The sequence below is a fragment of the Acanthochromis polyacanthus genome, chromosome 9 (assembly GCF_021347895.1).
Source record: "Acanthochromis polyacanthus isolate Apoly-LR-REF ecotype Palm Island chromosome 9, KAUST_Apoly_ChrSc, whole genome shotgun sequence".
Classification (NCBI taxonomy): domain Eukaryota; kingdom Metazoa; phylum Chordata; class Actinopteri; family Pomacentridae; genus Acanthochromis; species Acanthochromis polyacanthus.
The window spans coordinates 23997543-24025516 of record NC_067121.1 but is presented as its reverse complement, the minus strand read 5'-3'; the positions used below and the strand labels follow the sequence as shown (position 1 = coordinate 24025516).

The following is a 27974-nucleotide window of genomic DNA, read 5'->3' as shown; positions in this document are numbered from 1 at the left end:
TGAACTTGGACGGCATCTGCTTGAGAAATCTGGTTTATTAGGAACAGTATGATCCTGCTAGCTTATCGTGGATATAGCAGTAAACAACAGAAACACAATTCACTTTTTTTTAAGTGCTACAGGTTTGCGATTATAGACATAAAACAGTACAGCAACCATAGTGCTACATTCATAAATGCACAGAGAATATAAAAATTACAGTATATTGCTGTTAAACTGTTCCTATTCCTGCTCATGAATCACCTTCTGCTTCTGACACACACACGTCACTGGGAATATCACACACTGTGAGCTGTTGTAATGACAATCCGGTGGTTTTTATAGTGATAACTGAGACGAGGTTTAGGTCTGGCAGGTCAACATTTTCTTTTCTTTTTTTTTTACAGATAAGCACTGAGTTATGATTGGAGCACAAAGTTGACAAAAGTTAAGCTGATATAGTACAGTAACACTAGACAAACCCTCCACAGAGAGATCACTGAGCAACTCTCGTTAAGCTACTTTGTTTTTTTCTTTTTTAAATTAAAAGATTAATACAAGTTAACTTTGGTTTCCAGCTCTCTAGAACTATACTGTAAAGTTGTGGCAGTTTAAGCTGTAAGTAAAAGTTAAAAATCAACAGTATAGCAGCCTTAAGCCAATATTAATACGACACAGAAAATTCACTTTTTAAACATTTTTCTTGTTATAATAGCAGCCAGGAAATAATGTAGTTACAGTGTGATTCCATAGAAGAAGAAAAAAAAATGGTGAAAACAACTGATTTCTCATCAAAGCACTGTTAAAAATCTGTGATCTGGTACCTCTGAATAAATAGAAAATGCAACTTCTTTGTTGTTATTTCATCTTCTAGTCTATTCTGTTATAAATATGGTTACACATAGTGAGTATCTATTGTGTTAAGACAGTATCTTTCATCCATGCAACAAAGAAGTTGGAGATTTTTCATTGACGGAGAAATAAAAATCACTTTTCCATAACCGACTTGCTAAGCACTGTATACGACGAAATATTTGGGAGCCTTTGAGCTGTTTCCAAATTTTTCCATCAGACTGTAACACAAGACAAACATCGATAAAACAGGCTGAAAGGAACAAATCAATGACTGGATGCATTTGCGGACCGGAGAGAAGGGGCATCTCAGGTTCCAGCACACGGGACTCTGACTCTGGTGTCCGCTCAGTCATCTGTGGCCCAGTTTCCGAAAGTCCACGTCTACAACCACCTCCTTACGAGTGGGTTCTCTGCCGTTAACAAGTCACTGTTGGGACCCCACGTGCTGACAGGGCCAGCTCTGAAACCACTGAAACAATGTGACCACAAATGGACGCAGTGAGGAGTAAAGACAAGCTGCTACAGAGGTAGAAAATAAACCCAGATTGATAGTTTGTAAGGTTGCTGTGTGCTAATGGAAAGGGCTGTGATTATCTAACTTTTAAAGGGGAATAATTTAGCTGAGGAGTGTTCTCGTTCGCTTTACTTTGCTCGAGGAATGCGCTCTTAAAATGGTCCGTTTATGCTGCAGAGGCCTCCTCCCTCCAAATGCAAAATGTTTATTTTACTTCTACCTCATTCTCTTGTGCTGCACTCCACGTCTCTCTCAGGATATTCAGCAGCTTAGAAACATTTTTCAGGTTTCTTTTGCATATTCTCTCACACGCAAACCGCTCAATTTGGTTTGGTGTGCTGCAAAAAAATAAAACCAACATTTAAAAAAAACAAAAAGGAAAGAAGGAGCTTTCAAAACTCTGCAAAAGAAAGCTCAGTCTTCCACCGGCCCGTCCTCCATTACAGGCCAGGAAGAGTATAATGGTGCGGCGTGTGCAGAGTTCACTGTCTGAGGAGTGAAAGCAGAAGACGCACACTGCGCTGGTCGTTTCCATTATACATTCTGAGCAGCTGTTCTGTGGAGGAGGTCCTTTGAAGGACGCCTGCAGGGAGATAACTGGAGTCCACAGTTCAAACGGGGTCCTTCACCCTAACAAGCAGGGGCGGGGCCGCGGTCGCTTCCTCTCTGCCAGTATCACCCTCACACCCCTACTGTCAAGGCCTCCGAACAGAGGTCCCACTCATGCAACGTCTACACTAACACTCAACGTTCATGCTATAACTAGTACAGAAGCAGGCAGAACAAAACAAAAAAACCAAAACAAAACAAAAGAAAAGATGCATGCCACTGATTCCTCATCTCTCCTCAGCTTAGTGTGATTACATCTAAGATGCCTCTTTTCTAGACATCCTTTGCTCTAAGGGCCGCGCCCCCGCTTCCTTCAGCCGTTTTGATTTGTGTCTGTTTTGACATGAAGGGGCAACAAGGAAGGAGTTTTCTGCGAGAGGCTTTGAAGAGAGCCAGATTCAGAAGAGTCTGAAGGTTGTCTCTGAGGGGTCAGGGGTGTCTTTAAAAGGAAAAAGAAAAGAGGAGGAGGAGGATGCTGAGAAATAAAGTGAAGCTGATAGAAACGAGGGCTTGTTCACTTTTGTGTAAGGTACGCTCCGATGGTGAGGCTCGCCGCCCCGAGTGCTGCCAGACCGAAAACCGTCTTGATGGAGGGCCAGGAGCAACTGAAGACTGAGTCCCTCTGTCTGTCATACAGCTCCACGAAGGCATCCTGAGAGAGACAGAAAGACAGACAGACAGTTTACAAGAGAGACAAAGAATGTGCCTCCTTGGATAAACCTGCCATCATTTTTATTCCACTTAAAGACATGCAGTACCTATAAAAACTATTCACTCCCCATGCAAGGTTTTCGTCATGGTCAGTATGATGTTTTTTCTTTTTCTTTTTTTTTTTTACAAGAAATCACTGCTAAAGACTCTTTCATGTCCAAGTGAAAACAGATTTCTACATCTTTACTATCTATTAATTAAATCCTGGAGGGCAACCTGATACAGTCTGCAAGAGAACAGCGACTTGGAAGAAGATTTGTATTCCAGCAAGACAGTGACCCTTCAAACGTCACACAGAAATGATTTAAAGACAACAAGGTGAATGTTCTAAAGCGGCCGAGTCAGGGTGAAGACCTCAGTCCAACTGAGAATTTGTGGGAGGACTTTTGCAAAGACGTATGGGGTAAAACTGCCAGATTCACAAAGCTGCTTGGGATCCATTCACACAGGCTGTAATTGTGGGCAAATGTGCATCTTCTAAATAGTCGTGAATTTGGTGAAAACATTTTATTTTTTTAAATAATAGACATTACTTGATCCTTTTTGTAAATTCTTGGCAAAAAAGCCTAATTAAATTGACCACGAGCCAAAGTTGAAAAACAGTAAAAGCAGAAATCTTCCAAGACTGTGAATCATTTTACAGGCACTGTAAACATTTCAAATATAGCCACAACTATACACATAATTCTACTTTTATTCAAAATCTGAACAGGCTCCTAAAATAATTAGAAAATGAAACATCTACTGATGCTACTCAAAAAGAAGTCAATAGTACATTTGTCTGGGACTCTATTCAGCTGCAGATGGATGGATATTTGAAGCTTTAGTAAATATTTTATGTAGCAGGGAAGTAAATGTGGGACTAACTCAAAATAAACTTCAGTTTCCATGTTTATATGCACATGCAATGAAGAGCTGTGTCCATAGCAGCATCTTAGTTGTGTGTTTTTAAAGATTTATTTTCCCTCTCTGAACAGGGACAGAATATGCAGCGAAAAGAACAGCAAATGGTCCCCAGCTGGGATTTAAACAAGGGATCTGCTGCTCGTGGCATATGTGCCCATGTAATGTTCACTGTAACCACTCAGCCATCAGGTCGCCCCTCATTTAAGCTTTTAATAATTTTTTTGACAACAATGGATGAGGAAGGAGCACAGGAATAGCATGCAGTATGTCAGAGGTTTGGCTACACACGCAGTAATTAGAGGATCATTATTATTCATTGTCTTTTGTGATCTTATCATGTAAACAAATTAAAAATGAATAAATCATGCGATATATTTTAAATGCCGTGAGCTCCGCAGCTTCATTTTCCTTAATTTTTCTTGCATTGAGCTGCACATACAACACCCTTCAAAAGTTTGGGGTCATCCAGGCAATTTCAATGAAGACTCACACTTTTATTCGTTTTGACCTCCGTACCCCTTCATAAATACTCCATTAATAATCAGCCGTTTGCAGCTAGAATAGTCATTTACCACATTAACAATGTCTAGACTGGATTTCTGATTTATTTAATGTTATCTTCATTGAAAAAATTGCTTTCCTTTAGATAATAATAAGGACATTTCTAAGTGACCCCAAACTTTTGAATGGCAGCATATGTAAAAAAAAAAAAAACAAAAAAAAACATAACATTAAATAAAATAATCAAGAAAATAAAAGTAGAACTGATAATTTTTTGGACTTTTCTCTGATTTGGGAGAACTGACCCTTTAAATGGTAACTCCCTCGGCTGCCATCACATATGTGTGTTATTACACCCATGCCACAGGCAGATCCATTACTGTTCATCAGCTCTCACACCCTCCTACTCACAACCTCAGACACTCTTCATGCTGAATAACACACACACATACCAACTAAGCAGAGGGGAATCACCAAAAGAGCCCATTCGCAACAGATTTTGGTGGATATTGTTTTTAGAACATGGATGAGTACTGCAGCACTCAAGCATAAATATAGCCCGTTAATGTTCCTCAGAGGGGTCTGCGCTTTCTGCTGCTAGCAGGAGCTTTAAAAGAGGCATGCTACAAATTGGGAATGTGTGAGTGAGTGTACATAAAGAGCATCTGTGGGGCGAATACCATGACTGCATGTCTTCGACGAGGAAATACAGACATCTGCTCATAGGCAGTGACAGCATGAACAGCTGGACGGGAAGTAATGCTGCTAAGCTCTCTGCTGTCCCCCACACACGAGTAGATTAACCAAACTACAATAGAGTACATTTTAGAAAGGTTGAAGGGAGGTAATATCAGCATCTCCCAATGAATAGTTTGTCTTTTGTTGTACTGCTGACCACATTAGTAGCTGCATTGTGAATCTGCGCATCTTTGATGTCTTTGTTTCCATCTGTAATCTGACCTATCTGTGAACAATGGTGAATTGTTAAGTTTGATTCACTGCAACATTACTGTGTCAGTTCCCATGTGAATCTATTATCATTCTATTTTAATCTGTCTGGATTTAAGCCAATTTACTTACAGTAATTGTGTTTTGTGTTACTTTTATTGGAATACACGTGCTTTATTTGACCTTGATCCAGTTGAAGTAAATCTGGTTAATTATCCTCTGTTTCATAACTGTCACATTTTAGCACAGAGTTTCCTATTATCAAACAAAAACCCACACAGGCCTAAAAAAAAAGGAGGCATCCATTCTGAAGGGCTGTGGGGAGACAAAAGCATTTCCTGCTTCCCTTCCCCGTCCTGTGGCATTCCTGAGGCTGGGGGCTGGTGACACAGGGGAGGAAGGATCAGCAGTTTCTTCCCAGTTTAGGCCCTCTGGTGTCCGCACCTACAGTAAATCAGCCAGCAATATCTTTTACCACATGGCATTCTCTTTGTTGCAGCCGAGCGTTTTTAATTATCCACAGCTAAGACTGGAGTCTGCATCCACGCTCAGAAAAGCTGTGCTCTGAGCTAAACACTAACCTCAGCATGCTCACAATGGCAAACATGTGACAGTATCGTCTTACTGCGACCTGTTAACATTGGATAATTAGTACTAAAGATAAAGTGCAGCAGAGGATGATGGGATATCATTAAACCGAAGCACCAGAGCGATCACTAAATTCATCCTGAAGGAACAATGAATGCTAATCCACCCAGTAGATATTGAAATCTGTGGGGAAAGAAGTGCTCAATACAAGACAGCAATGTACAAATACTCCATTACAGGTAGAAGTGCTGCATGAAAAATCCCATTTTAGTAAAACTACTGTACTAGCAGCAACTAAATGTAGTTGGAAGTATTCAAGTCAATATACAGACTTGGTCCTTTTGGCTGATATATGATTATATCGGACATTATTTGATTGTTAACAGTGAAATGTTCATAGCTGCTGAAGGTGGAGTCAGTTTGGACTACTTTAAATCCAGCTGTACATACAGTGACAGCAGATGACTCTAAAGGGGTTGATAGATCATTAATGGGAGAGGAACAAAGCAAAAATAAATTCTGAGACATAAATCTGATTTCAGCTTTAAACATTTCATCTCATCTTTTGGATCTTGGATCATTTAATCTTTAATTTAATCCAATTTTATTTATATCGCAGCAATTCACGACATGCCATTTCATAGCATTTAACATAGTAAAGTGAAGACTGTACGAATATTAAATAAAGAACCCAACAATCCAAAGTGTCAGCGCTAGTGGAAAGGAACAAAGAAAAAAAAAACTCCAACAGAACCAGGCCCAGGGAAGGCAGCCATCTGCCTCGACCAGTCGGGGTGAGGGTGGGGATAATGATGTACTGTATTGCAAAAGCTTGTTATGTCATCAATCTGTATCTCAAATGTAACTAAAGATGTCACATTAATGTAATAGAGTATTGAGTGCAATATTTACCTCAGCAATGTAGTGGAGTTTGAGTGTAAAGTAGCTTAAAAGGGAAATACTCAAGTACAAGTAGCTTAGTAATGCACTTAACAGCAGTACTTGAATAAATGTACTCAGTTACAATCATCTGCTGACTGATTTGCCATCAGTGGAGCTTCAAAAAAATCCCAGAAAACCAGGGCCATTATGATTCATCCTCTGGGTACCATGAGTGTCTGACCAAAATGCCTTATAAGTCCATCTAATCGTTTTAGAGAGATTTCAATCTGGACCAAAGTGGGAGGCTGACCGGCGTCACCCTCCCTGGAGCTCTGCTACAGCAAAATGTCAGACAGCTTTACTATTCAGTACTGAACAAGCTCTGTCTGACTGATGACACCTCCTCCTCTGCAGGATTCAGGTATTAATAAGAGGACAAGCTTTTCAGTCAGACCTCCAGCCGAGGATAATGTGCTGGCTGGCAAAAACACTGCCATCTTTTTGTTTTTTTTCTTTTCCTCACCTCGTCCTGGAACATAACAGTTTGCTGAGGCTGTAACACCGGACCCAGCGGCAAGTGCATGTGACTGACCGCTAGCAGGGCTCGGCGAAATGGCAAACTCATGATATGTGTCCTTGAAGCGTCCCAGACAGTCGCCGTAGATTATCGTCTATTTAAGTCTGAAACAAAAGTGGGCCAATTACAGTAAGAGGTTCGTAAGAGCTGTGATGGATGTTTAAAAGAATCCCAGAAGGGCAGCGCAGACTGAGTCAGGGGGAGAGCCGGGAAGCAGAGACGGCGGAGGAGGGGGAGGATGTCAGGTGGATATCATGAGACTGAGACATGCTCCACTTCAGCTCCTGGAACTTATTTTCACCCACACAGTAGCAGGCAACTGCTGCCAACCATGTGAGTGGTGTGAAAAACAAACACTGGCGCTCTCCATTCTTTGCCTTCTTTCTCTCCTCTCGCCCTCCTTTTCTTCTCCTCCATCTGCACTGACTGTCATTATGAAAATCTGAAGCCTTTGAAGAAAATAATGATAAGCAGCTGCAGAAAAGGACACGGAAAGTTGACGGGGACCGGAGAGGACAAAACATCTGCATTCAACAAAAGATTTTATGATCCTCAAAAGCTCATTTTTGCCCTGCAGCAAAGCCATCTGCCACCAGCAGCAGGTGTGCATCTGGGAAATAAAGTCCAGACTACAGGTCTCTGCAGTATTCATTTCTCGGATCAATGGCTTTTAAAAGGTCACGGCCAATCTGCGGAGACCTGGAAGCCAATGGGAAAGTCTATCCAGGTTTACACACTCGCTTTGCTTCATTTTTTACTGCAAACAATGAATCCCTGAGAGGGATCCGCACGGAGCGAAAGAGTCAGACTCAACAGTGAGGACTTGAGAGGATCCCGTACTCAGCCATGGGGTGGCAACTTTCTGCCTGAGTGTCATGGTTACCCAGGCTGGAAGCTTCACACACGATTTGCTTTTCCCACCAGTGGGAGAGAGCCTGTCCTCGACCTCTGATTTGTTTTTCACATGATTTACACCTCTGGGTTTTTGCTCGGTGTCTTTCTCATGGACACAAAGAGATTTCTACACTGCTGTCTCCCTCGGACGGCCTTACACTATCTTATGGGCAACAGGAAATACCAAACATTTGTCAGTTCCTCTGGGTATCTCCCCCTCGCTTTTGGGAACGATTCCGCGGCTTGTGTGGAAGATAATGAGTCATCTTGTGCGCTTGGCTAGCTCTGTTAAAACCCCAAGCAGCACTTTGCCAAAACAGAAAAATGATTAGGCAGCCATCTCTGTTTTGGGACGTTTCTGTGGGTAATTGTGGGCAGACTGAGACTGAGAGAAAGGGATGTGGGTTAAAGTTCAACTTGTAATTAAAGTGCCTGTTGTGGCTCCGCTGCTATATTCACCCCTGAACCGAGCTTCTCCCCACGCTCTGTTTATTTCCTAAGCATTCACGTAGCAGCATACTTATAATATTGCATATGGTGCGCCTGCCGCCCCTCTTTGATTTCCTAATGAGCTTCTTGCAGACTCTCCGCAGCTAATTAAAGTCAAACAAAACTCCCATTTCAGTAGCCAAGGGGGAGTAATGGAAGATTTAAAAAAATGCAAGGAAGGCATTAATGTCCTTGTAATTGATCTGTTTTGATCAAAAATATATATTTATATCTCTCCCTTTCATGTGTGAGTATTATTATTTTATGTATGAATGCGTACACGGGTGCAGAAAAACACTCTCTAGACAAAACATTTGACAGGACAGAGAGCGCTCGTCTGGCAGCAAGGTCAGGATCGATCAAGTCCCCGGAGAGTCATCCATCGACCAGCCTGGCAAAAATGAGATGACGGAGGAGTTTGTTGCAACACTCATTACCCGGTGAATCCCCCTGTGTCAGCAGCAGCAAACAGCTTGGAGCTGAGGACACTGAGCCCTTCACTACCCTGTGACAATACTGCAATACTTGGAAACAACAGCTTCTCAGCCAAGTGGTGACAAACGGGGAAGCTGGGAAGCCGTACAAACGTGGCTCAGTGAATACACAAACTTTTAGTGGATCGGACTGGAAAACAGTAAGGCTGGCTCATTTGATTTGATAACAGATACTTAATTGACTAGTTAATCGACAGGAAACTACTCAGATCACTCTTTCCTGAAGCAAAAAATAATATGATTTTAAATTTGTTGGTAAGAAAACGTATTCATTTACATTTTGGCCTGTGTTTTTAGGACTTTTTTTTCTTTTTTAAAAAAATTGAATTTCCCTTCGAGAATAAATTAAGTTGTTGTATCTTAGGGTCGCCCACTTAAAAATATATATTTTTATAAATGTTAATTCATTCTTATATTATACGTGAAAGTAAAATTACACAGTTTTTACAGTATCTAAGTCAGCAAAAAAACATACTTATTTTCTTTTATGCTTTGCCCCTATTTCTAAGAAAAAATATATAAAGGCTTAAAAATTGTAATTCATTTCAATTTATTAGATTTCACACGCTTTCTGTGTTTAATTAAATACAGATGATTTAGTAAATATTTTGAAAAACTTAGCCAAAAAAAATATTAAGCTAAATTTGAAAAAAAAAAACAAAAAAAAACCATAGGCTGAAAATTGCACATAAAGTCCAAATCATAAACTGTATATTTATTCTAATGGTCTGTGTGACTGAAAAATGACAAAAATTGAAATAAGGTATATAAAAAATGCTGTTATATACATGTGTTCCTTTGAACATGCAGTTTTGTGCAATTTCCAACCAAAATAATTTTTCATATGATACAGTAACACCAGATTAAACAGAATTTTATTTAGGTAAGAAATACTCAATCAATTAAGCATAAATGGCTTCCAAAAGAATCTTTAGAAAACCTGGAAGTTGAAGTTGACCTTGCATATTCTTTCAACATTTTAGCTGTTCTCCATCACTGACATCCTTTTAAAACACCATAATGTGCTATTTATTAATGAAATAGCGTAGAATAACATTGATCTGATAAAAGAAAGTAGACGTTGTGAAACAAAAGCAATCGGAAACCTTCCTCAGCCTCAGTTTGCTTCTACTCTCGTTTCATTGCAGACTCAGGTTTCATATTTTCCACAGTCATTACATTATGTTCAAGCGCAAAGGAAGAAACTATTTTGACGTGGGATTCTACCCTAAAGCCTCATAAATATTCAAATGTGCGTCAGCACCAGCGCCGGCAACATTTGTGTGTTTACAAAACAGCTCGCTCTCCCGTGGGAGTCAGCCTTCTGCACTGGAACATGAAACGTGATCGCCAGTAAATCACCCACACTCCTCATGACACTCTGCATTTTTTTTATTGTCTCCATTATTCATTGTCTAAACTTGCCAGATAAATGAGGACCGCGAGACTTCGGTTTCTCTGGAGGTGCATAATGCTTCAGTAAACTTGGTTTTTATCCCATCAGGGAGGAGACGGAGGAAGAGAAGAAGTACTGCAGTCAAACAATCCAATTTGTACAGTAGCAGAGAGAAATTATTCTGAGGTTTTTGGCAAACAGTGACAGGTTTTAAATTGACCAGTATTTCTTTATGCACTCACAGAACCTTGACTGAGCAGTTATGTGATCCGATATTCTTGTTGGGCACATTGATTTTTACTGAAGAGCTTTGATCCGACATGAAATGAAGGACTGGGTAACCTTGCAGCCTCTGAGGAGCAGAGATCCACACTGTACAGACTCTCCTGTCACTTGCTCTCCCTCTGCTCTTCTGGTGTATCATCAACTCTATGCACTTCACCAAAGCTCAGTGTATCATATACTATCAGACACTTCTGCCAGCAAAGACACATCAAAGCAAAGGACAAGCCACACATGGAGACAATCTCTCTTCCCTTATAATGAACCTCTGCAGCTCAGGCGCTGTGTTTCTTTCACTCTTTAAATAGAGCCACTGTTGTGATTTTGACCTTGAATCCTATTTCGGCCTGAATAGTTCATCCAAAATCCTTCACAATCACCAAACCTAGGCACAATGGCTCCCCCCAAATAGATACAATGCAGCTTGTTGCAGATGGAGGTAGTGTGTAGCCTCCAGCACTCCTAACGAGACTCTCACTCAGCTCACCTGTCCTCATTGCACTCAGCTGGTGCTCATCAGCCTGCGTAGTCTATAAAAGGAGGTTTTCTCCCTCAGTTTGGTGTGACACCAAAGAGCCAACATCTTCAGTTGGTTTCTCTTGGTTTGTGTGATGAGAGTGGTTATGTGTTTGGAGGGAGAGGGTAAATTCTGGCGTTTTGTGAGGGTTTATCTCCAAGGAAATGGTTGCACTTAATATTTTCCCCCCACCAAATGATTCTACCGTTGTTTGAGGCCTCTTTATTTTAGTTTTCTTTCTTCTAGCAAAATTAGTGGGTGGCTGTGGAGAGTCATAGCTCCACTCCACCTTTTAGACCCCAAAGGCCTTATTTTTGGTTTTTTGCAAAGGTGCAGATTTTCTTTTTGTTAATTTCCCTGTCCTTCACATCATTGGCTTGCGGAAACGTAACGCAGCTAAAAAGGGGCTGTCTGCCTCGTCTGAGGTTGTCTGCAGTGGGAGCATCCGGTCCAAGAGGAAGTGACAGAGTGACAGAATCCTGTTGGACAGCTGCTGCGCTGCTATAAATACCCAGGCTTCATCTGAGCTTCTGGTTCAGTGCTTCCCAATCTAATAAAACAACTCCCATCTCCGCTGCTCAGTCCATTTAAAAGGGCACCGATGACGCGCAGGAGCAGAGAGGATGGAAAAGGGCCGCTGAGTCATCACCCACATGTGTGGAGGCCGGTGTGCTTAGAGTGCATTAAACACGACCCAAGTGGCTTTCCAGTAAAGACAGGATGTCTGCCACTTGGGTGTCTAAGAGCTCAGTGTTCTCTCCGCAGAGGCTGTGCATAGTACATCAGCTGCTCGAGTGATGTGTTAGTGGCTCTAAAAATCCACATACGCAGTGTGAAAGCAAATAAACGGTGGAGCTTTTTCTGAGATAATTGTGTGAAACCTTCTATTCTGGGTTGTTTTGTTCAGATTTTGCACTCAGGAATACCAAAGAACACTTGTGTAAAGAGCTGCTTGGAAAGTGAAAGTGCTTCACTATCTGTGGCATTTAAACCACACAGACGCACTCAATGGACTTAAAAGGCGAGGTGAGTTAATGATTAGACACTGAGGTAAAAATTTTACATTTGGAGCTGCTCTATCAGCTTTAAATCAGCTTGTAGTTGTGTGCACGAACCAGAGCACCTCTTATTTTAGCAAAACACGAGCACACGAGAGCCCCTGAAGCTGCACTGCTGTGCCTCGCTGGTTCAGATAGAAACCTCCGATAGAGACCGTGGGAACCAGCAGATTCCCAGGTGGCCTGTAGCTTCTCCTGTAACAAACAGTCCATGGGAGAGGCTCATTTCCTGTGACAAGGGCGGCACGCTGCTCCAAGCCTGAAAAGTCAGATCCGCTGACCCCTGAAGACCTTGAGACCACACAACCACCATCTCAACCGGCAACTCCACAAATAGCCCGAGTGAGCTGAGCCAAAAACTGTACGTGGATTAATGAATGGGATGTGTGGGAACACCATCTGCAGCCGACCGTCATACTCCATGTGAAGCGCATGTGGCGGCTGATTGTTCTGAAAATCCCAAGAAACTGAGTCATTTGGTTTTTTGAAATGATGCATTCAGCTTCCCATCGTGGCTTTGTGAGTTGAGCTTTTTTCTTTTTGGTTTTAAGGCCCTGACGTAACAGAATTACACAATCCCAATGTTCCGAACAGCGCTTTTCAGACATTGGTGACAGGCAGTGAAAGTCTTTGGAAAGGATTTCAACAGTTCATTTAGTGTTAAGTCACTTCCGGTGCCAGACGCTGCAGGAATGACATCACTGTCTGGTTTGAGACTATGGCTTCTCTGTGGTACAGCCAAGTATGGTTAAATCACAGAGTCTGTGCGGGTAACTAGGGAAAGACTAGAGGCAAGCCAAACATGTAGTCATACTAATACCGTGGAGAAAGCAGAGGGGGGAGCAGCAGGGGAGAGATACAGCTGGTTAGACACTGTAACTAAGAGATTTGTATTTGTTTTGAACCATTAAATGACTCCTAAATCTTCGCCCCGAGTCGAAGGAAAAGCAAACCGTAACAAAAGGGCAAGTTTTATGTTCACAAAAAAGCGGGAATGTTGTGATTTTTTTTCTTTGATGAAATCCCAAGTTACCCCTGTAATTTAGGAAGTGCTGCCAAACAACTCAAGTGTAATATCATCTAATAGAGAATTAAACATGTCAGTGGAGGAGAAAGTATTAGAACATCAAAGCTAGACACCCAGCGCCTCCCGTAGTCTCCTCTTTCATACGGGAGACATCTTGTAAAGTCGGCCGCTAAATGAAAGCTTGTCAGTTTTGGCAACAAGATAGTGGAGCGCTTTACGTGATTAGAGTACACGGGGGCCAGGTTTCAGGTTTTAGCTGTGTTCTCCGTGTACCCATGTAAATGAGAGAGGCCACAGTCTGGGACGAGGCATGCTGTGAGGAGAGCAGAGCGGAGCAGATTGAGGATCTCAGATGTCCGATAATGTCAGAGAAAACAATCATCTGTTTGAGGCACAGCTCTCTCAGGAGGAACACCTTTGAAGTGGAGAGAAGAGAGGAGAGGAGTCGAAGCGGAGTTTCCACAAAGTCACAGAGAAGTCATTCACTGTAGCTGGTGGAAAGTAACGATGTGTGTTGACAAAACTTCTACTTAATGCCCTCGGATGAATCTTGTAGAAGCTAAATATTCATGCTTAAATGATCAAGTCAGAATAAAGAAGTTATGAGGGATCTGATTGCCATTTAAAGTCAGTAACTTTGCGCTTCATCAAGACTGTTATTCAAATACTGTAAACTCTTGATTGGTTCCAACCCCTTTCATCATCTGAGTCCACTTCAATCTAATTAAAAGAGCTAAAACAAAGCAAAAACCACTGAATAAGTAAGACATGCCAACATGTTCTGGCTTGTTCAGAATCTTCATTTTGCCTGATTTTGCTTTGAATACAGTTCAGAGTTTCTACTGCAATGGAGCACTTTCACAATGCTGCGTTGTTACTTCACTAAAAGATCCGAATACGTCCTCTTTCGCTGTTCGCATGAGGGGATTAAAAAAGACCTCATGTGGGAAGACAAAGCAAAACTCAGTGCGGTAAGGGAAGCAGCTTTCCCACAGACTGACGACTGAAGTTGCAAAATCGTCTCCATCTTGCATGGAACATGAGGTCATTTTGAAACAAGGGGGGAGAGGGAAGGGGAAGCAATAATTTTTGTTACACAATCCGATTTCCGACTGAGAAATCCAAGCATATAACCACAGCCTATGTTATGTATGATTGGGAGCTCTTTTAAAAGCAATCTCAGAATGAACTCTACTTTTCCCGCTGCCCCCCAACCACCACCACCACTCTTCTTCTTCTATTCAGGCTGGGAACACTGGGGAAAAGTTCACTGACCTCTCTCAGGCAACCAGCTGATTTTCATCCAGGCAGGGGAAGAGGAATGAGAGGAATGCATTGATGTGTGGAAACAAACAACTGCACTGTGTGTGCCCGAGAGGCCTGATATGAGGAGGAATGAGCCTTGAGATAAGTCAACTGCAAGAAACATGGCTACACCCCGCACTTGCATTATGTAATACAACAAATATGTCTTTTAAGTGAGAAAATGTACATAACTGAAGCCTGATCGTGCAGCTGTGAGCAGAGCTGGATGTTAATTCCATCACCTGGTCCTTCATCCTTACTTTGGTTTGAGTTCAATGTGACTCGCAGAGACCTTGCAGAGAGCGATGTTGTGCAGCGTTCTTTAAAAAAGGCCGATTGTTTGAACTATCTGGAGCGGGTTGGCTCATTCAGAGCGGTGTGACCTTCCTTGTCTGTGTGCAGAGACCAAAGGGAAACAAGCACAGCCTACCTGATGAATGATAATAAGTTGGCCATTGTGACGGGAAAAGTCTGGTGTGAAAATGTGCAGAAAACTAATGAGGCATGTGTTAGTTTCATAATGGAGGATTTCTCCATGGAATCATCCGTGGAGAACGTCATTAGTGGTCTTCAGCAAGGGTTTATTGTGAGGTGAGCTGCGCTGATCCTTGCTGTACACTGATAATTAGACTTTACAGCTTCAGAACGAGGCCAAAGGGAAATGGATGTATGCATATACAAGGCTAACAGTGTCCTAAATGCACTCACTTGGAGTTTGTGCGATGTAATGCTCATGTGGATGTTTCTGCTTTCTAGTCAGCAGATGGATCAGCTGAGAATCAGATGATTGTTGAGTCAGATGACTTTAACAAGCACCTTTATCCTAAGTTTGCTCTATGAATTTCCGTGGAGTGACGCTATTTTCTCCTGCATCGCCCACTTTTTCACCAGCTTGAACTCAAATCAAAACCCCTTGCTCTCTTCACTCCACAGTCTTTTAACCATGGTGGCCTGATCTCCCACTGCCTACCATCCATACATTTTTTTTCCCAGCAATTACCGTGTCAGTCTCGACCTGGCTGCAGCACATGTGGCAGTAAGATTGCCTCTTTATAGCTTTATAAGCCTCTTCTTATTGCTCGCCCTTCCGTCTCACCTCCTCCTCCACAACCCTGATCAACACCTTCTGATCAAAGACACCTTCTGAAGTCCAGCTATTTCATCCAGGAATATTTTTAACCTTCAGTCCTCCCTGGAGAGCAAGAATGTGGACTCATTTGAATTCCGACCTAGAAACACTCAAGGTCAGATGGTCTGAGAGTTGATCGTGACAGACTGGGTGGTATCAGAAAATGAGTTTGCAAAGCCGGCTGATAAAACGGCAGAGTGACAATCAAAAGGTTTTTTTTTGTTTTTTTTTTAACTTTGGTATATTAAAATTTTCCTGATTAAAAAAATAAAGCAACACTTATTGGGCTCTTTATTCTTTTTTTTAAAGACCGTTTTCACCACCAAGTGCCATAAAATGTGAAAGATAAATGAAGCACTTTATAAGTCAATTTGCAGAGTTGATTAAACTTCTGGTGGTTATATTTGCCGACATGAGCCTCGTCTAGACGGGAGTTAAAACTCCCCTATAAAGCAAAATGGCGCCTGACATAACTGACTCCTGGCATCATAAAAATTTGCTCTGACATAAGTAATAAGATGACTGCATCCTTACAACATACATGGCGTAAATCATCGCCACATTGTCAAAAAAAAAAAAACCTAGAAAAACTACAAAACAAAATCACTAAGAAGAAAGAAATCACTGTCAGTTCTGGTGTTTTCAAATCTCCATGTTTTCTTTGAAGTATCTGTCATTATTTGAAGGTGCAATGACAGCCCAACAACCAATTAAAGGCAGCTCCCTCAGAGTAGACTCAGTGAAATTGTTGTAATATTACGCCCTGGCAATACTGGGTTTGCCCCTGCCAGTGAGATGTCGCTGTCAGAAGCGTGCAGTTGTAATACTCTGAAAACAGCAGGGGTTATCTGTGACGATGCCAGTTGGAACGTGCCGACAGAATGCGGTTGTAGGTTTGAGAGAACATCAAGAGTTCAGGATGGGAAGGAGATTCGTGCACGCTGCCCTAAAACAATCTGTGGCAGCGGGAACAATGTTCCCTTGGCAAAGCTTTTATCTTCCAAACTTCAGAGGCCTATCGTTTTCTCGGCACTTCAAACCTAATCAGTCGCCATCAAAGGTGACTGCGAACAGGGTGGTGCTGTGTGAGCTTTGCAAGGAGCAGAAGCTTCAGGTTGTCAGAGGAAAGAAAAAAAGTGTTAAAACGTCATTCCAAGGTCTTTCCACAAAGGCATGCTTTCCTTCAGAATGAATTTAGTTAAATTGCCTTCATGCACACTCTGACGTTTACAGTCACTGGTTCACTGTGTTAATTGAGTCTCTGCTCAGAGACGCAAACACAAACCATCGGAAACGCTCAATCAATAGAACATAGTCAAAGTGATATCCGAGCAATGGCTGACCTCACTCAGCGTCGACAGAAACGGATCAGATTTCCTGTGGCCTCCTCGCTCTGCTGCCAAAAAAATCGCACTGGGGAAGGGGGTGCAGGGAATTATTTACTCCAGACCTCCACGGATCAGGCAGAGAAATCTATTTACCATTATCTGGCTGTTGTCATTTTTTGGAAGGCCATGTACTCAGCATTTCAGAGAAAGAGCCAATAATGGCATGCTGTTTGTTAATGGCCAGTGCTGTGGCTAGTTGCACCGGGAAATCCCAGCAGAGGTGTGTGTGTGTGTGTGTGTGTGTGTGTGTGTGTGTGTGTGTGTGTGTGTGTGTGTGTGTGTGTTTGTGTGTGTGTGTGTGTGTGTGTGTGTGTGTGTGTTTGTGTGTGTGTGTGTTTGTGTGTTTGTGTTGAGGCTGAATGGCACGGCTAACAGGAAGCAAGGCACCCCGGGGCCATCTGCTCCCTGCCATGGCTCACATGTCACCCTGTGACAACACAGCATTATTGATTCACACTACCACATCCGCTTCTGTGTGTACACGCTGATGTGCCGCAGCATATGTGTGTGTATGCATATGCGCGTGAGTGTGTACACAGCCATTTTGTGGACAGCAAATAATTGATTTGCACCAGCACATCCGCTTTCTGTGTTAGCCTGCCAGCGTGTATGTGAACTTTATAAACATTAAAGGGTCAGTTCACCAAATCACAAAACCATATTTTACCACTTAACCAGCCATGCAGATGGTTTCATTTTTTGTTTAAAGCAGCACTAGTTTGTATTTTTGTATCAGCAGTGGGTCAAATAATCCAGTTGTCCTCGCCTTTATGGAGCATTTCGGCATCTTTCAGCTGATTGTTCTGGTTTTTCAACCCAAAGCTTTAGATTTACTCTCATCAACCTTGTTGCCAATGACATCAGGCAGCTTCAACAATCTGATAAACCTACTGTATGTCAGTAGCTGTCAAAGTTAGCAACTAGCAATGAACATAGCAGAGCACTGTTCACAGATAAATATATTCTAAGTGTAAACCAAAACAGCATTTTCAAGACACTGAGAACTGGATTTAAATGTGTTAGGTGCCAGGCATATGAGTTAGGTGCCAGACACTCAATTTTCATGTTGCCTTGAATATGCTAAATGAGCAAACCGTAGTCGATAATAAGTCAGTGTTACATTTACAGCTATTTTTGTCATCCCAAAGTGACCGAAACGTTGGTAACTTCTGCTTTACAGTGTCTTTGCTTCTGAAAAATAAAGTGTTTATTTTTTTCATTTAAGAAACACAAGCATTTGTTTTTCCATTTTATATTTCTGACGGGCATCAAGAAAAACTTCAACATATATCTGGGTTACACTCCCAATGCAACCGCGCCTTTGCAAACTAGAAAGAAATTTATGAAACCCTCCACGCTGCTTTTCAAACAGAAGTGGCCATTGTGGCTCTGGAAAATAATTGAAAATATCAAATCTCTTTTAAACCCTTTTGGGGGTTTGTCCCAAAAATATCTACAGTAGCGAGACAATCGGAGGAACAATTTAACCTTGCCCTATATTGATATGCTACGCCGCTTGCCAGGGTGTGCCTAGTGGCAAAGTCAACCCATGTCTCAGTAGGCTCCTCATTATCCAGCGAGCACCATGACAGGAAAGGTGGAAAACTCTTTTATCTGCCATCTCAAACGGTTCATTAGGACATTTTTTTTTCTTTTTCCCATGCAGATTAGTGGCAGGTTTTTGTGATGTGGGCGTGACGACGGCACAGAAGCAAACAGGGCAGGGATTTATGTGTAACAGGACAATTAAAGGACCACACGGGAGCAGTGATGGTAACACTTCTATATTTAGAGGCCTCTCACATGTCCCTGCATTTTTCAGGGATCTGGAACGTTACCTGACACTGGAAGTCAGGTCTCAGGGTATTAGTGTGTTATTTGTGAAGGGATGGGGCACGTGTATGTGGGTAAATGAATATGTCTCAGGTGCTGGGGTAAGAGAAAGATGCATGGCAGGGGAAAATGGAAGAAAACTATGGGAAGAAAGGAGAAATATTCTCTCAACTGGAGCACAGGCGGCTACTGGAGGGGCGTCCATTTAGTGTCTGAGTTTATCTGTTCCATATATTATTTATCAGCATGTGCTCTGAGCAGGACAGGAGTGCTTTTAAACAGCTCCGGCACGTGTCCTCCATGAAACAGGAAAACAGCAGGTTGAGGTGATTACTTATTTCAGCGAAATAATAAAAGGAAACTCAATCACATGGATGAATTGACCAATCTGTGCGCTCACACGACCCCGGAGGTCTGACATGGGGAGGTTTTTGCGGGACACAAAGTAAACAAAGCCCCCTCACGTCAGCACGTGTTCCCGAATGAAACATGCTCCGTGACATGATTATCTAACAAAAGAACAAAAAGGAAAAAAAAAAATCACCCACACCCTGCACCGGCCACTCAGGAAAGAAAAACCCAGGTCGTCTCCATTATTTATTTACAGTTTCTGTTCCCCAGCAGACATTCCTGCAGCTCTCCTGAGGAGGCCCAGAAATAAGCTTGCAGGACGGGGTGGAGGGTCTCTGGAGAGAAGGCAGGCCGTGGAAAAAGAGGCACAGCCCTCGTAAAGCACTAGAATTGTATTCCCCGCAACTGTAACAGAACAGCATTTTTTTGCCCTTAATCTTGTTTTTGCAGTGTTTTTTTCCCCCTTCATACACAGCAAAGGTCCACATTTCTGGCACGTTCATGAAATGCTCGGCATGTGTGGAATGGTAAATTATGGTAAACATGACACAGAGGCAAAGAGTGTCATTTGAAGCTGAAAAGAGATCAGACCCAGTGTCTGACCTTATGTTCCAGTCTAAGGCATGACAAAAATCCTCTTTTTAAGTGAATCTAGTTTCAGAGAGACCTCCTCTGTCTTCATAGCATCTTCTTCTATGATTAAGACCGATAGCATAGCTGCAGTTTGGGGTCTGAGTCAGTTTTATTGTCAGAAAATGAAAGCGTTGCAGTTGAAATTGCGAATAAATGACTGAATTATTTATTGCACTGCATTCAGATGAAACAAGTCTCAGATTTTCTGCTGTCATGGACATATACATGCAAATGGTCGGTGTAAAAGTTAAGGTAAAGTCCAATTATGTTGTCATTATAGACTACATACATAGATTAAACCTTTTTCAGCGTCAGAACTGTCTGAAAGAGTCAATATACTGCCACTCAAACTGTAAAACTAACAGCAAAGGGTTAAATCTGATTTCTTAAGTATTCCACACACAAAACTAAAATATTTGGATCAAAGGTCTTTGTGCTTTGAGCGTCTCACAGACCCAGATAGCAGAGAGAATACAGATCTCTGCAGGCCTGCGACTGAAAGAAAAGCCTTCTTGTCAGCCTGATTCAGAGTTTCAGCCCAAAGCAGCCTGCAGTTTGTAGGAAATGTTCCTGAGATTACAGTTGCCGGGCTGATGGGTGTAAACACAGTGGCAGATGGTGAGCGACCGAGGCCTGCGCAGCGAAAGGGGTACAGTACAGGGGAAAATCTTGGCTGCTTCTCGCCACATTAAGCTCTTTTGTGCTGTACAGTCTCCATTACAGAGCTGGGAGTCCACGTCAGGAGATAACATTGTTGTCAAAATCTCCAAACTCAGCTTTAGTTAGAATTTTTTTCCCCTTGTCTCTTTTGCTTGCAATTACATTGTTAATTGACGGGTGGGAGGGAAAAAGCCCTAAATCCTATTTGCATGAGTAATCATTTATTCCTCTGTCTGATTGCTGGAAAGAAGAAAACAGTGTTCAATCCGCACTCTAATTTGTGAGACCAGACTGTTCAGCAGCTACAAATTAACAGATGTAAAATAAATAATTTAAAAAAAGGGAAATGATTGACAGTGATGGCACGCAGCGTGAAAAGATTTCTAGCTCAGAACGGATGGATCAATCATGACTTATAGAGCTCATTACACTGTAAAGCATGTGTTCTCAGATGCAGCGTTCCTTTCACCGTCAATACAGACTACGTTTTGTAAGGAAAACGAGAGTTCAAAGCCGAGGGAAGCATAGCCTCGAACACTTCCTGAATGCTACCCTGATTAGTATTGACTCGTGTTAAACAGACTGAATTTGCATCCAGGAGACGCAAATTGGATGTAAGTGAGATCTCATCGAGAATTTTTTCGTGCTCTCCTAAGAAAGGCTGCCTGAGCGCCTCCTTTGTGATTTAGTTTGTTTGGGTTTCTGCGTTTTTGTCCCCCGCTCTGCCGACGTGTCACCTAGATGGAGATTAATGACTTCCTTGCTGTCCCAGATCCACTCAACCTCAACGATGAGGGGCTCAGCCAGATGCCCGCTATACCATAGCAACATGCAGGTCCCACCCATCGATGAGCGGATTGTGCTCAGGGAATCCCCCACAGGATGGACCCAACCCAGACTTACATTGTCCTCTCTTGACACACACACACACACACACACACACACACACACACACACACACACACACACACACACACACACACACACACACACACACACACACACACACACACACACACACACACACACACAGAGAGAAAATAGAGAAATAGGCCACCTGGCGAGCAGAAGCATTCCAAAGACACCTGATCTTGCTGTCTGAGACTTCAAAAAAAGGTTTTTAGGTGATTTAACTCCTTCCTCTCACCTGCTTTACAAAAACAAGAGTCTATATCCAAGCTAGCAGCTGCCTGTCACTGTACAGAGCTAAATGCTGATGTCTAACATGCATGGTGCATTGTTAGTATGCTGAAGTAGATGGAGCTGTTGTTGGTTATTCATTCATTCATACTGGAAATATGACTATTTTGACCCACATTCTACATAAAAGATGGATGAGGTGAACAGAGCTTCACCCATTAGACTGTCAAATTGTTTTGTGAAGCCTCGAGTTTAAAATTTATCCGTCATCATTTTTGGTCTTTTGACGAAGAAATAACAAAGGAATAGGTAGATCTACCTAGAGAAGATGAGGACACTACACACAGCAATATGGTAGCAACTTGTCAATAACAAGGCAGCCCTGCCCTAAAACATAAGCTGTCTTATCCTATATTTTACTTTAAACATGAACATAATTTACAAAATCTAAATCTCACTGTGTTCAAAAAGGCTTGAAACTAGCGATTGGGACCATAAACTCACTAGGAAAATGTTTACAGCGGTAATAATTCAAGTTAGAAGTATAGCCATCTTCTCATTGATGTTGATACAAATTGGAAACAGAGGCGTCGCCCTCTACTGGTCATTATAAAAGATGCAAGTTAAAGGCATGTTTACATTGGCTTCGCTTTTTAGACCCGGACCTACTTTCATCTTCGATTGATCTCACATAACCAGACCATTCAACAAGGAGTGATCAAAAAATACTCCGGTTCGTTTGCATTTCTTTTAGTCAATCGCATACTTCATAGTTGGATTAGGTGGAGCAAAGCCAAATATGTAGCAACAACGTGATGGAGGAATTGTTTTGGTCGATCATTTGCATGCAGGGAGGCAAGCACTGTCATTAAAATGGAAAATTCACTGAAAGAAAATAGCTGCGGTGCGTTACTGCATGATCCAAACCCTCAGAACCTCCTCAAAGCTTAAGATGTTCGATGTATTTGGTTGCTAGCCTGGAAGTTGTAGGTGTTTTCCATAGTAAGGGGGATTTTGAAAACATAGATACAATAGATAGTGGAAGGGAAGAAGAAATTCATGTGAAATGTGCGGCCAGTGGCAGGCTTATATCTGCAGTCTGTGTTCAGTGAGTCAGAGTTTTAGAGACCTATGCTTCAGCCTGATGGTGGCACTAAATTAACATTCAGTGGATCCTCCAATTATTGTAACTCGTAATGTCTGAATGCAAACCACCAGTGATGATACTGGAGATGACAGTTTTACCATAGTCTTTATGATTCATCTGTTAGGAAACATGGATGTCTCTATATAATTTTGTGCAGTTAAGTAGGTGTTGAAATCATAAGATAAACAATAACTTTGACCTGCTGACGGCCAAAATGTAGGATTCATCAAAACGACAATATCTCATGGTAATCCATCTCATAATTATTGAGATAAACCAACAGACAATGCCATCTTTCAGCATGGCAAAAAATAACCCCGACGATTAGAGAGCAATTCCTTTCTCAACATCACATCTTAAGTCGTTCTAAGTTAACCTTCAGTTGTGAAACTGCTGTTTTTCTCTTGAAGCACATTTTGGCATTTCACTCAGTGCTGCTCCTTCAGCCAGTCAGATGTCTGAGGTCAAGCATGTAATTTCAGAACTCGGACGCCGTCTGCCACTTTGTTCAATCACTTGGTATTTACTGCGAGCGCCTGTAAATAAACACAGGTGCGCCACGTGTGGGTGAGGCCACAGCCTGAACGCAGTCGTCCTCTGAGTGCAATTTCTGTCAACACGGAGGCTGAATTTTTAACTGAACGTTCAGGACAATGAAAGGACGGTGTTTCACATCCTGGAAGTAATTAGTGCAGAATTGGAGCCATTTCACCTCCAGATGGGTTGTGCAAATACAGCGACTACTTTGTCGCTCCTGAAAAACAGGTTTTGTTTGACTAAAAGTATATTTGACTCACCAACGATGCCTAGACTCAACAACGATTAGTGGGCGCTCCTATTTTGGGCTCAAATTGTCTCAAAAACAACAGGAAGCAGAGGGTGGCTGATGGAAAGCTGTTTCCACACCACTCTCACATGTCAGAATGTCAGTGATGGGTTGATTAGCTCCCACCTCTGTTTTTAGAGCCGTGGAAAACACAAGACTCACCTCTTCTCCACAACACATTGTGCGTGACGGTGTAAGTGAGCACAAACACAACCTGTCTAAACACACATTTAACCAAGTTTCCTGAGCATCTTCTAAGTTTGGAAGCTGTGTAAACTTCATTTAGAAGAATAATGTTTCTTTTTCTGGTTTGTACCTTCACTCAAAAGAGACTGAGCTCATCAGAAGTGCCTTTTTTTAGCCTGATTCCTTGCTAACCACCTCCTGGCAGATGGGGGATAAACTGGCCCATATGCACCAATAAAAAAGAGTGACCCCGAAATAGATGGAGTCTTTCAGCAAAGCCTAATATGAGATTAGATGTAGAAACGTAGCACAGTTGCTTCATCACAATGCACTCAAAGCTTTCACACACACAAAGACTGGATGCCAGATTATTTCCAAACAGTGGTGGTCATTGTTCAGTCCTCACAGGGCTGCAGATGCAGCTGAGGACGCTGAGGTCACGTCCCTGTTTTTTTTTTTTATTTCTGGGGGTGTCCAAGTACATTTTCAATCATAAACTTGAAAATGGAGGATATTTTATTGGCTAATTTCCAAGCTCAGTATCCAGTTATCTTAAGGTAACAAGATAAATTAATAAAACTGTGTTTAGACTTTAATGTTAGAAAATGCAATTTGGAAAAGATAAAACTGCATGGCTGAATAATTCAAGAGTGAAAATAGAACATCCCAGTTACTGGATAAAGACTGTTGAGCTTGTGGACAGAATTTTATGGTATGGCATCTCTACAATTCTGATTAATCTCTGCACCATTGTCTGTAAATTCATAATTCAGATAAAGGTCAGATCAAAATCGACCGACTTGTAGTTGCCGTATACGTCTCAAAGAAACTTCTCAAACCCTTCATTATGAAACAAAGTCTTTAGTTCAGCTTCATCTGTGGACAGCATGGGAAAATAACCTTTTTGTCTCATGCTGAACAATACAGCGACTTACACTATATCACATTTTAAAATCTAGTCAGCGTGTCAATAAAAAATGGAGAAGCCAAATATCACAAACCCAATCTCGAGCACAGACAATGCTCTGTATCAGTTATTAAAGGTCATGTAATACCTACAGCCCACACTTTGGGAAATTCCCTACCTGACAGCGATTCAAATGAATATTAATCAACACCAGCGTCTATCTATCTGTCTGTGCTGAGGATAAAACACATGAGCCAGTGCTAACATATTAGGCTGTTCTGGAGTCTATCTGAGCTAAAAATAATTTGGATAGGATTTTTGATTCCCCAGAGTGGAAATCCACCAAATTGACCCAAACTGTAGGCATATGCTTTGAAATAATCCTAAATAATCCTTTGGATTAAGGGGCTATACTGTGTTTCTCTCTCCAGCGGATGCAGAGACAGTCATATCCACCCAGCTGTAAAACACAGACTATGATGACCTACATTATTGCACAGTGGGCACAGACTCCAGAGACTTTGAGCAGGCATCTCAGCGGCCCAATCTGTGCAAGCTTCAAGGGGAAGGTCTGAAAAAGCAGACAATAGAGTTCCAACCTCGATGCACAGAGGACTGCATGTTAAACACAGTGGCTGCAGATTAGCACTGCGTGTTCCTGGAGGGCCCTCCCTCTGTTGCCTGCCTTTGATATGTGGCACAACCTGCCACCTCCAGGGGCAAGGCAGACTCAGGGGGAATGTTAAACGGTGCTATCCTTCGAGATGAAACGTTCGATATGAATCATTGATGGCCCCCTCAGCCTCCTACAAATACACACACACACCCCCCATTTAAGATACCTTCCAGCGAAGATAACCAGGCAGCACAAATGTTATTCTCTCATTAGGTGTGCTAATTATAGGCCGATTCACTGCACATTTGCAGGTTTTCAGGGCTGGAAAGCCAAATAACAGTTTGCAGAATGTATCGCGGCAATAATGAATGCTACTTCTTTCAGATTTCTCCCTGAATGTGTGCATAACTAAGCAGGTGAAGGTGGAGCATAGACGCCTGTCCTCATGTGTAGCTGAAGCATATGTGTCACTTAGATGTGTGGAAAAGGCCTTAGATAGCTGAAGCCTGTCCAGCTGTGCCCAGAGGCCTGAACGCATTAATGCAATAGTTTTCTGTTTGCTGACATGTGTCTGGCCTCCTCCTCCATCCTGCTGGAATCATGGACTAATGCATCCATTGACAGGCAGCACTGATGCACCATCCTGCACATTTAAACAGATGCTGTAATATACATTTTATACTGTCTAGCAGGATGCATCAAACCCTGGAGTTCAATGACCTTCTACTTTCCCTGAGATCACACTCCACTTCCCTCTAAGCTCCATGGCAGCTGTGTGGCCGCCACTGGCTGTACACTTGACAGGGCGGGTTTTATGCGGGAGCGTCGGGAGGTGTGACACAAACCACCCTCTGATTGGTCAGATAAGTTTAACAGCCAACGCCATCCTCCAATCAGAGCGGCTCACAAGTGAGGCCGTCCATCTCGAGCGTCTGCGCTGCTGTGCGTCACGAGCACATCTTAAGAATGATTTTATTAATGATCGACTACACGTGTGGTTTCGATATTGAGCCACATTTAGCCACATCAGAACACACCTTTAGGTCTCAGTTCAACATGTGTGCATCAGCTGATCCCACAAGCCCGCTTTAAAGTCCCTTCTATCAGAGCTACGGAGGACTTCTGCGCCCCCGTGGCACACAACTGCAAAAGCGCTCAACTACACGGAATCAGACCTACCCATCCCCCGTTATCTTGTATCCAGCTGTTAAGAGGTCCATTTAAATACTCCGTCATCCACTCCGCGATGTTGTCCACCTGCGATGTCATCTCCTCTTTGGCCGCGCACTCGACGCACACCGTCCCCCCGAACTCGAAGAAAGCGATAATCCGGCCCCAGTTCACCCCGTCCCGGAACAGTTCGTCTATCACCTCGGCGAATCTCCTCTGCGCCGTGGTGGTGGTGAGATAGAGCTGCCTGGACATCTCCGTGAAGTCCGGCTGGTACAGTCTTTCAAGTTCATCCCCAGCCTCCCGCAGGACTCTGTGGATGGCAGCGTGCGGGTCGGACTGGGGGAGCCGTCTGCAGAGGTGGGGGTCGCTCTCGTTGTCGGGCCCGGTGCTGGCTTCATGGCACCGACGGACCAAAGTCGGCGGAGGGTCAACTACTGACCCGTTATTAGCAGCATCTTCATCCCGGACATCATCAAACCCCCACACGTAGCCCCGTTTGGAGAGTTTATGGCAGATGTACTTTTCTACAATATTGCGATTACACTCGTTCGCCATTCCGGCTTCTATTGGCACTTTGTCTGTTCAGAGGTTCTCCTAAATCAAATGCATTCTGATCGAATTTGTGCGCTGTACAACGCTCTGCACAGGCTTGTCCAAAACTAGGTTATATTCTAATGCAAGCGATGCAACGACTGATCCCACACAGGGAGCGGATACTTGGTAGATTCAAGGGGAAATCCCTTGAACCAAGCTGCGCAGAAAAACGTTTAGAAGTCAAATTATACGGAATCCGTGTGAGCGGCAGTCTTCATTTCCCGAATCCTTGGAGGGACGTTGGCGACCTTCTCTTTGCATAGAAATCCAATATGCGGAAGAGGTTGGAGTAGTATTGCTCTATTCCTGTGCACACCACCCAGACGTGGATGTGTTCCGAATGAAAAAAAAAATCTAAATGAAAGCCAAAGTTGTCTGCGCGTAAAGGGGCTTTGAACGCGGCTGACTTATTTTAGCAGCGTTACGCACGACCTGGCGCGGGACTGTGAGCCAGACAAGGTCGGACTGAGTCCGCTTCCACGATTTCTCCTCATATCCTCCTCAGCAGCTCCCTCCCCACTGCCAGTGGGCCGCGCTCTGCTGTGAGGTATTCCTGACGTCAGTAGCGGAAAGTAATTCCTTTGGCTGCGCAGCGCACACGAAGAACTGCACTAAAAACCATTATTAGTCCATATTCTCCTGGTTGCACGTTCAATACGCGTTTTGCAGCAGCTTCACTTAGAAAAATATGAGCAGAAAGGCCTTCAGTTGCTTTCCTACACAACAAAAAGGTCTGAAAGGATTATTCATGAAGCGCACAGGAGCACCCCGTCCTGCTGAGGGACTGCTTTGATGTGGTCCAGCCACCCCCTTGTGGATGGAGATCCAACCTTGCAGTACAAAACTGATCCACCTGTAT

The 27974-nt window shown here is 42.8% G+C and overlaps 1 protein-coding gene across 1 annotated transcript; it reads right to left on the bottom strand.

Annotated features, from left to right (window-relative positions):
- bcl2b (BCL2 apoptosis regulator b) lies at positions 1-27726 on the bottom strand. Its single transcript, XM_022202880.2, has 2 exons — positions 26528-27726; positions 1-2609 (listed from the first exon to the last, which is right to left on the bottom strand). The coding sequence occupies exons 1-2, from the start codon at positions 27074-27076 to the stop codon at positions 2472-2474; spliced, it is 687 nt and encodes a 228-aa protein (XP_022058572.1). The 5' UTR covers positions 27077-27726; the 3' UTR covers positions 1-2471.
- Positions 27727-27974: the final 248 nt, after the last annotated feature.